This window comes from Vipera berus (assembly GCF_964194415.1).
Source record: "Vipera berus genome assembly, chromosome: 5".
NCBI lineage: Eukaryota > Metazoa > Chordata > Lepidosauria > Squamata > Viperidae > Vipera > Vipera berus.
In genome coordinates this window covers 68932983-68943884 of record NC_138207.1, presented here as the reverse complement: position 1 = coordinate 68943884, position 10902 = coordinate 68932983, and the positions used below count along the sequence as shown (strand labels likewise).

The following is a 10902-nucleotide window of genomic DNA, read 5'->3' as shown; positions in this document are numbered from 1 at the left end:
AGCCAAATAGTTAAAATTAATCTAATCAGACATGCAAGTCAGCAAAACCTGCTCAGTTTTATGCACAATGTGAAAAAAGACCTTTAAGAAAAATGGGGATTGTTGTAATACAATAATAAATGCTTAATTTTCATCCATTAACTCCTTAAATACTGATTATCTATAGAAGAAATTGATGGAGCCAGATTGAAAAATATTAACATCTCTGAATTTTTGATTTGCTAATTTATAATATAGGAAACAAACAAAGTCAACCTTGTAAATGAATGATCTTTGGTACGATGGAATACATTTCAGATGCATTAATCAGTTAAACATGTAAACATGTTAAAAAATGATTTAAAATCAAAAGAACAAGAGGAAAAAGTAGACCCTTTGTATTTCCATGCAATACAAATGAGAACCAGATCTAGTAAGAATTAAATTAACTTATTCTTGACTGCTACCTGCTATCAACTAGCACAATACTGCACAATGAATATTAAATATATTTCAAAGGCATTTAATGCAAATTTAGAAACAAAAAAAACATTGAAAAAGTTTAAAAGTACACAGTATAAATTCAGGTAAACATTTAAAATTTATTAAACTTTTTGATCAAAATAATAGAACAATTATATACAAACCCATTGTATTTGCTTTGCAGGAAGGCAGGGAGGGAACAAAGTCAATCTAATAGTTAAATGACCTATTGGTTCCACATTTCAAGATTTGCAAATAGTGTCACAACTGATATACAATATACGATTTTTATTTTTAGATCCACCAAATTGGTGTTAGATTCCGAGGACGAGTGGCACTCCATGAACATTGACAGGATAGGATCAGAGACACATTCCTCTTGCATACTCATACTTTTAATAATCATATTAAACCTTCATTTAATTTAGAGCATGAACAAATCACCCTATCTTTTCTTCAGGAAGCTTAAAGGGCCTGAATTTTAAGGGGGATTCCACAGGCACTTTCAGCAGTAAGTATACAGAAAGTGGAAGATACTTTTATCAAAACTGTGCCCATTGCTATTTCTGTTTTAGGTTTACTCCCAGAGATGTTTACAGTGAAATACCAGGAGTTATTCCCACTTCTAAGAAAAAAATATCATAAAAGTGATGTATTTTTCTTTGCCCCCATTTCTAGTGGAAACTTAGCATTCTGTCATTACATTTCCACATCAGCCTTAAGACAACCAGGTCCCCTGGTGTCACAAGCCCATATTAAAGAGTTGAAATATATCTAAATGTGCTCCTGTTTGGCATAATTATTTTTAATAACATACAAGGTTGAGCTTCAGGGGCAATATGCTTGCATCTGCTTATGCCTAGTTTAGTATTTAAAAAATATCTTCTTGAAAATAAAGAACTAAGGATAAAAAATGTAATGCGCATTAATGTATGCACATCAACATTAATTGTAAATCATATTTACTATTAACCAAAACAATGATTATTGAAAGTTCTGATGTACATGGCCCATTGTGTTTAAGGCTGCATGTAAGTAAATGGGCTGTTTTTTTACATCACCTCTTTTGTGCATACCGTATATCTTATTTTAAACATAGAAAAACAATACAAACTAGGGTAAAATAAAGACAACTGGATACAAATTTCAATTTAAGAGTTTGAAGCAGTAGGACAACATCCAACACTGCTCATTTTGTATAATAAATACTTTTTGGGGACAAACTATTTTCAAATCTTTCCATCAGGTATCTTGCACAATCTCAATACATGCAATAAAAAAGACTGAATACATACTTTCAGATTTAAAAACACTTTTTTTATAGTTTGTTATTTTTATTAAGTGGTTTACACCAGAAGGTGCGGTTATACAGTTGGTGAGTAAATATACATGAAAAACCTGTCTACACACCCAACTCTAGACTTGCCTATATGCTCAAAGGTAGAAACACCTAAAGCTTAGATGAAGGCCAGAGAAAGAATGTTTACAGGCATAAAGCACAAATATATGTTCTGAAAGGCCCAAATATTACAGCAGATAAAGAGCATGTGAGATAAAAATTACATTTTTATGACAATTTTGTTTCTTGGGTGTTAAGATTTTTGGTCTATCAACTGGAAAGGAAGGCTCAGACTTAAATAAATACATTTTGTTTAATATTGACTTTTATTAAGTATTGTCCATCAATTCTGCTTCCAGTGGGCTTTCCTTGTTTACAAAAATCAATTCCATGTTCCCCCCTCACTGAAGGCAGAAATACACCACGAAGTCAAGTCCAGGCCAGTTTCTCTCCTTTGCCTATAAAGGGGAAATAAGTGCATCCATGTTCTTTACTGGAAGGACAAGGCCATCTCTGACAGATAAACAACAGAGCTTAACTATTCAAGACGACAACTCTGTCCTCAAATAAGCCGTCTTTAATTAATTTTGTCTTGGAATATATACAAGTTATTGGTTGCAGCTACAGCAATGATGTTCTCCACAGGGTGCCACGCTGTATGGAGGATCTTCTTATTGAAGTCTAGACTGTCAACACTTATTTCATCTTTCTTTCTTTTGCCACCTGTACACACTTTCCGGGGTTTTAAGATGGCTCGAGGTTTGCTACTTTCTCTGGATGCCTCTAATGTAATATCTCGCCGTGTGTTCCGATCAAACATCCTAAAGAAGTTGTTATAGGAGCCAGTCATAATGGCACTGCATGAAAGAAAGAACAATGTTTTTATTCATTCGTTTCATCTGGATGAAAATAATTGCTATAAATGTCCACCTAAATAATCACCCAATTTCCCTCTCTTTGCTGTTCACTAGTCAGCAATAACAGAGCTACAGGACTGACACTTACTTTATCCATTTTTTAAATAGGAACTTAATTTAAAAAACATACATAATTAAATGAACTCTAAATTGTTAAAGCAATTACAAAGGAGAATTGCAAAAAAAATACAAACTAAGAGAAAAATAATATAGCTACCTTTTATTTCATACTTATCAATAGCCACTAATTTGCTAATGAATACAGTATAATATGATCAGTAAAAATTTTATTACAGACTATCACAAAATCCTGGGGTGACAAGGAAAATGTGCCAGACTATTATAACGGATTGTACTTTTTTGGCTCAATTATTCAGCTAAACATTATTCCACCTGTTCTAGAAGTAGATTGGTTAACTCAAAGATCAGACTTGTAGTTTGGTGTTATTCACTGATCGTTTGTGTCACCAACGGTATAGCTGATTTCTGTAGTTTAAATATATACTATCAACATAGCTAATTATGCAAATTACAACTTCTTCGAGCATTTTATGGATACAGATGTCAGGATTGGAAAAATTACCAACGTTTAACGGTGTCTTGAGATAGAATAAGATGAGGTTAGCCTTTCCCATGCCCGGCAAAATGCAGTTTTGGCGAGCAGCACCTTTCCCCTTATGGCAGGGGTAGGCAACCTTGGCTCTTTTATGACTCGTGGACTTCAACTCCCAGAATTCCTGAGCCAGCATGGCTCAGCTTGGAAACCTCTCCCCTTTCCCCTCAGCATGGCTGGCTCAGGAATTCTGGGAGTTGAAGTCCACGAGTCATAAAAGAACCAAGGTTGCCTACCCCTGCCCTATGGCCATAACTGTAGAATGCCACTTCCAGAGAGATCTAATGTAAACTGAACTCTAGTTAAATGTTTTATAATACAGTTCCTGGTGAAGACCACTTTTTATTCTCCCAGGCTTTATAAGCTTTATCATTAAACTGCGGTTCAGCACTACTGCAGCTGTCAGATTGGGTCCCTCTCAAAACTAGCTGTGTTGTCATACTGCTGTAATCTTTAAATATTCCGCTCTTGTTTTTAAAGCATGTTCAATTTTATGGCTGTGTTTTCTTAGATTTAAATTGAATTTTATGCAATTATGCCATTACCTAGATGCTGTCATCCCTTAATATATCATTGCCATATTTCATGCTCTCCTCAATTCATAGGCCATTTTATATGACAGCACTCTTTGATGATGCAGGCAAAAGAGCCAGGACTCAAAATTACAGTCGTCCATTCTCCGTTTTGAGTGGCTGGGGTAGGTTTTTATAAACTAAAATAATGTCCAGAATCCTTTTAAGGCTTAACACTATTTTCTTTATAAAACAGATCTGAGAAATCCTGCCACTGTTATTTAAGGGTCTGCTGTGGCATTTCTGTAGTGCCAGTTTGAGTGTTGAGGCATTAAATATATCTAGAACAGTGTGTTTAAAGTGGAATGCATTTAATAAATGGTTAAATAAGTGGTCTGCTGGATACACTGCTTTCAAATATAGATTTCTAAAAACATATTTATGGCTTATCTGGGACAGTACTGTACATTCTGGCTGCCAGCAGTTCTCTGGGTTAACAGAGAGAGGTTATTTCTGGCACAGTATTTTTCAAACAGTAGGTAGATGGAGAAATTTTATATGTGGTGACTATCATTTGCCATGTGTACATACTGTATTTAAAGCTGTTGCCTCTAAAACCCCATTCCATTAATACATACAATATTATTTGATCAGCTAACAGGAACTGACCCTGGCATTTATTTCATCCAATGTGAAGAAGATATCTCATCACTTAACAATAATTCTGCTTATGGCAACATTATTTGCTTGAATTATATTTATATTAGGCCCCTTAAGGCCATTATAAGATACCTTGCAGTAAAGCATTAAAAACATTTAAAGCTGCACAGATTTTGGATAGGACAATTTGATTTACTGAAAATTCATTAAAATCACTCTAGAGAAGTAGTTCACCTGTCAGAATCACTGAACCAATGCAACGTATAGAGGTGAACTGAACTCTCTGAAAAGGGTCAGTCATTCAATGAAATCCCTCCACGCTTCTGACTTTGGGAGGATCTGAAGCAATGCTGCAACTTTGTTCTCATTTATTTACAACACAGAGGAGGAGTTTAGTGGTGCAACAGATTCTCTCATACCAAAAATCTGACCAATTAATTTTATGATCTTGAAAAAATCTGCCTATTGGAATTCTTGGGGTGGGAAAGTATCCTGCTTTTTATTTCTGCTCTACTGTTTGTGTCTTGCTTTGCTGCTACAATCTGAACAGGTTTACGGAGGAGGGAGGAGGGAGGGAGGAGGGAGAAGAAATTTTGAAAAATGTCTTTTATTTCTTTGAATTCACCCAATCTTATTTAAATTTTCTGACATTTGCAAGTACAGCGTTCATCATATCAGCATTTTCAGTCTCTCTTTTCATTCTTTCCAGGAGGACAAACCTTGTTTTGTGTGTTTATTTCTGTTTTAAGCCTTGCACAATTGGATCTGAGATAGCTTTTAAGATATAGCACAAGCACTAGAAACTAACCTAGCATCTCTTTATATTACAATGGATCAAACATAGAACTGTGAAAGTGGATTCATAAACATATTGCAGAAGCACCAAACAGCTAACAGTTTCTGCTTTAATAAACATAAATATGTATAACAGCACGAAGTCGGACACTGGTTGCAGTGCAAGCATGAAATATATGAGTGGATTTTGGACACAGTAAAGGCGCTCCCTCTAGTTTCCAAATGTGTGGGAAATATTGTGGCATTCCTCTTCCATCCATAAGCAGAGAAAAAAGGTAGACGCACGATAGTTTACCCTGCGCCAACAGAAGCAAATATGGCTCTTCCTCAGCACAGAGAAAGGAAGAGATACTTTTTACTAGACAATAGTACATCATCATCCAATATTCTCTGAACAATTTCCTCTTCATCATGATCATCAGCACCACCCTTTCTAGTCAGTCTGCAGCATGAAACAGGAATCCACGTAACAACTGCACCCTCATCTCCTGGTACTTCCATAGACAGATAAGCGATAAAGGCAAACCAAAGAAGCTCTCTTAACAGCTCCAAATCTCATTTCTGGTGAGACTCAGCCCGAGGAATGGCAAATGGAAATCTGGTTGATCCTCAACTCTTTTCTTGACGTTACTAAGACCAGAAATCCTGCCACTACATTCTAAAATGAAAGAGTCTCCTTCTAAAATCTCTTTCGCCACAATCTCATTGGCTTCGGAATTGGAAAAGCCATTGGAATGCCAACTAGGTTTATCAGATGATAGCTATAGTTACGTTTTAAAGAGGGAGTCTATGCATTTGTCTAGCAGGTAAAACCCTTCATATGAGTTAAGAACTCCTCCTTGAAGCAGCAAGAGAGTAAACTGGTGAGGGGCGTCTGTTCAGTTCAGGGTGGAAAGGGAAGAGGCAGGCTCTCAGAAGTAGCTCTGATTTTGCCTTCCAGCCAGTATTATGATTGGCAGAAGTACTACGTAGACTGCCTTTTGGCAACAATTGACAAATTCTTGCCCCTATCATTATTGGGAATGGTTTCCATGTTTGAGTAGTACATACTTTGGCCAACATTTCTTTTAATTATATTTGCTTTGGGCTAATTTCACTCTCAACACTGAATAAACAGGGGTAAGCTTAAAAACAGTCCTCGTTCCTAAATGCTAACTGCTGTTAAGAGTAGATAGGCAAAGTCATGAATAGATGTTGGCTACAGATGTTTGGGACGCGGTGGCTCAGTGGGTTAGGACGCTGAGCTTGTCGATCAGAAGGTCGGCAGTTTGGCGGGTCGAATCCCGAGTGCCGTGTAACAGAGTGAGCGCCTGTTACTCGTCCCAGCTTCTGCCAACCTAGCAGTTCGAAAGCACGTAAAAATGCAAGTAGAAAACTAGGGACCACTACGGTGGGAAGGTAACAGCGTTCCGTGTGCCTTTGACGTCTAGTCATGCCGGCCACATGACCACAGAGACGTCCTCGGACAAGACGTCCTCTTCGGCTTTGAAACGGAGATGAGCACCGGCCCCTAGAGTCAGAAACGACTAGCACGCATGTGCGGGGGAACCTTTACCTTACAGATGTTTACTGCTTTTAAGAAGAAAAGCAGGAAATGGAGAACAGGGCTAACATTGGTTTGGGACACACTTTAAATATAGTTGTAACGCTCCAGTTCTTTAATAGGCCTTGGCCACAAATATTCATTTTAAAGATATTGCAAATCATAGGGCTAAAAGTAGGCTTTTTTAAAATAGACACAGCTGCAGTGTCCTCGACTCATCCCTATCTTTGACTTAAAAGAGATACAATAGAAGATTTTAAAAAAATATATTGTGCTGAATCCCTTAAAGTTGTTTGGTAGATATTCTGCAAACTTAGTAACTGCTAGAAGACCTCTTGGCAACCTACAACCAATGGACTGGATGTGGTTCACCACATAAAATCATCTAGCTCACATCCCCAAAAGAAATAGAGGGAGCAAGAGAGGGAGAGACACTCGCCGCTCCCTTAGGTTATTTTGGCAATGGCTTTACTAACTCCCAAGGATAAAGATGGGAATCATGTTCCTTGGTAATGGTGGCAGTAGTGGCACAGTCTCTGTTCTTTTCTCATAAGAAGTTTGCTGAAATTTAAAATGTCCACCATACTTCAATTTTCATTTCATTAAAAACAAAGTTTAAGACATCTTTATGCCTTCAAATTCAAAGGGTGAATTTAGATCCAATCAAACGATCTGCAGATCTCAAAATGGATCAGGGTTATATTCACTGAATACACATCTGGAGGCACCTTTATTAATTTATTATACATGCTATTGTGTCATCATTAGAGTCAGAGCAGAGTTTCCAAATGGTGGCCTTTTGAATGGATTAGCCAATTCTGGATAATCCACTATTATACTGTAAGTATGTTAAAGTGAACTGTATCTCTTCATTCTTGCTGCAGTTTGATTTGATTTGAACAATACAGCCATTTTCAATATTCAGGAAAACTTTGGAAGTATAAAAATCAGACTTACCTATCAGAACCATTCCAGCAGCATTCAAATTTGTCAAAGATGCAGTCGTTCTCATACAGGGAACAGAGCTTGCTGCGAAGATATTCATGAACCTTAAAATACACAAGTGCAGAGCAATATAAGGAGATTTTCCATTCCAATGTTATACATTTTTCCCTTTTTTTAAAGCATGGACACTATACCTGGTAGGTCTCTACTGGCCTGTTTTCCATATTCAGATCCCATACTTTAACTGAAAGATAGTCCCGGGTCATCATGTATCGACCGCTGTGACTGAATTTTACATCTGATATTGAAGATATTATTTCTGAAAAGAATGATCTGCTGCTGGGATCTTCAGGCTCCTCAAAGACTGAAAATTACAAGATAGGAATGAAAACTGTTAATAATTATGTAGTTGAACACTGTTACCTTTTCAATAAATTTAGGCTTAGCTAAAACTGCAATTTCCAGACAGTATGCCTTGAGAGTGACTGAAATATAACTTGAAGGCCAGAGCAGCTTGACAATGAGATAGGTGGCATATAAATTTAATAAATTAAAAGCCTGTTTGGGTACCAGAGTGATATATATATATATCCTGGGGGGCTCCCCTCAAGATCCTGTCAGGTTTTCATGAAATGAATATTAATTACCAACCTGTTGAAATCCAATCAAGTAATTGTCAGAAGGGGCAGAAGCAACTGTGTCAATTGTAATTTTTCATATAATAAACACAGATAAACATAACCTATAAAACAAAAACTCTTTTGGGTCCTAAGTGGAAAAGGGCCCAAAGATAAAAAAAATTATGGAACACAGCTCTATAGCAGAGGCCCCCAACCTTTCTGGCTTGGTGGACTAGCGGCATAACTTCTGAGTAGGATGGCACTCTTCCATATTTGTATTTTATAATAACATATATTAAGACAGAAAATACTCCAAAGATAAAAGATCTAGTAATAGTTTCCATTTACTGATTTTATTAATTTAAGTCAACCAAACAAACCAAATTGGATGGGGCACTATAGAATCTTTCTACAGGTACCAGGGTGATTGTGAACAAACTATTTGTGCTCAATTAAAAAAAAAGAGATTGAAGTTTTAATTTTCTCCTTGCTAATCCTAATGTGGCTTACCTGCCAAGTTTTACTGATATTTCCTTGGTCATACATTGCTTTTGCTAATCTCTGCTGGTCTCCAATTTATAAACATATTTATATTTAAATATTCAACAAACAATATTCTTCCCAATCAATGACTTCAGGCACTCGAACAATGTAAAACCAATCAACAGTAAAATATAATTCACCGATTAAAAGTACATAACAGTGATTTTAGCTTTTAAATTGCTGTTTGTCACCCTGAATCACAAGGTTGAGGTGGTAGCCATATAAATGGAAGCAAATAAAAATAAATAGAACATAAGAACAGGTCTAAATATCTTGGGTAAAATTAAAAATTTTAAATCCCCTTCTCGACTCTGCCTAGAAAAGGGCCATATTTAATTTAACACGTTGTTCCATATCCTAATACCCCATGATAAAGAAAATTAAAAGTTATCGATATTAAATATACTTAAGATGGGATCAGTAAGAATTGGTCTGCTAACAACCTAATAGCTCAGGATGGAGTTTATGGGAATAAACCATCTAGCAATCACTGTACGAGTCTTTGTACAATGTAAGCATCTGGGACCTGAAAATCAGCTAGCGCTATCAGGAAAACTGCACCACGTTAAGAGCTTCTCTTGTTTGCTCATATGGTTTATTTTAAACAGTTGTGATCAGAAAACAAATTACTTTCAAAAGGTGACTTCCTAAGCAAAGCGCTACTAAAATTATCGATGAAATATTTTATTTGCTGGAAACTGACATTGAACCACACGTTGAGAACTCTTTAACTTTTTATTTGCACTTAATTATGAAAGCAGTCACTTCAGGCTTTCATAAGCAGAGTTATCTAATAATAAGAAAACAATTTAAAAGGCTTCAAGATACTACCTGGCAAACCAATCCAATAAGGTGGGGAAAGAGAACCTTTCCCGGAGGATCCTCCACTTCCTGAGTTCTGCTGTGCTCATGCCAGCTAGGGCAGAAGAGAGGGTTGCAGCTTTTACCTTTGTAAAAATATACCTTGCCAATTGGTCTTTTTTTTTTAAACCCTCTTCCCACTACATTCCCCGAGGGAAAGCAAGCAATTTACATCGGCTCCAGGGGCTGACAATAGTTTCCCACTCACTGCAGATGTACGCCTGGGAAATGTAGGGAATTTGGATCAATTGGATCCAAAGCCTTCCCCAGTCAAGCCCTAACATTCCCCCCCCCCCCCCGGGAACCTTACTGCACAAGCAGTCACGGACATACCATTCACCACGGGATGATTTTCTGTTGAAGGTTAATGCAAAAATCTCCCTTTACCCATTCACGGAACCACTGAATTGTGGCCTAAATCATCCCAAAGATAAGATAACCTTCTCTGATTCCTCATGCTGTTCATATGTCAAACAATTATAATGGCTTTCTTATTTAATTTGCATTTTATTCCTAGCCACTCTGAGTACGGTTTCTGGGAGTGAGATGAATGCAAATTAAGTTATCATATATTTTTTTCTATACTGGTACAAGCTTCTCAGGAGCCTATGTCCTTTTTTTTTTAAAATAGCACCAGATTAGGAGCAACAATACTTACTGTGACTAAACATTAAGCTTACAAAAAAAAGATGATCCAACCCCCAAACTAATGGCTACCACAATTATTTTTTCTCTCAGTATCTAGCCTACAAATTGCAACCGAGTATTAGTATTTCTTTAACCTACTTACAACTGCAGCCTTTAACAAATGAATTATTTTTTAAAAAATAGGGAGTTTCCAATTGAATATTTAAAAACATTAGCACGCTCAAAACATTCCTTCAGGATGTGGGATGTTTTGAGTTTAGAAATGTTTACACACAAATCCAACACATTAAAACAGATTTGTAATGAAAGATTTTGTCTGTCAACTTAATTAGCTATAGTCATTACTAAAAGAGGCTATGTTCTACCAACCCAACTGATAAAGCAAAAATATACCGAAACTTCTCAAAACGGCTATTTCTGAAAAATACCAACTAGTTAAGATAG

The 10902-nt window shown here is 36.5% G+C and overlaps 1 protein-coding gene across 1 annotated transcript in view; it reads right to left on the bottom strand.

Annotated features, from left to right (window-relative positions):
• Positions 1-561: 561 nt before the first annotated feature.
• The window catches only part of PPP2R2D (protein phosphatase 2 regulatory subunit Bdelta), a 47550-nt gene continuing 37209 nt past the window's right edge, over positions 562-10902 (bottom strand). The window contains 3 exon segments of the mRNA XM_081328332.1: positions 562-2658; positions 7799-7890; positions 7981-8150. Of these exon segments, the coding sequence (XP_081184458.1) occupies positions 2379-2658; positions 7799-7890; positions 7981-8150 (542 nt within the window). The 3' untranslated portion in view covers positions 562-2378.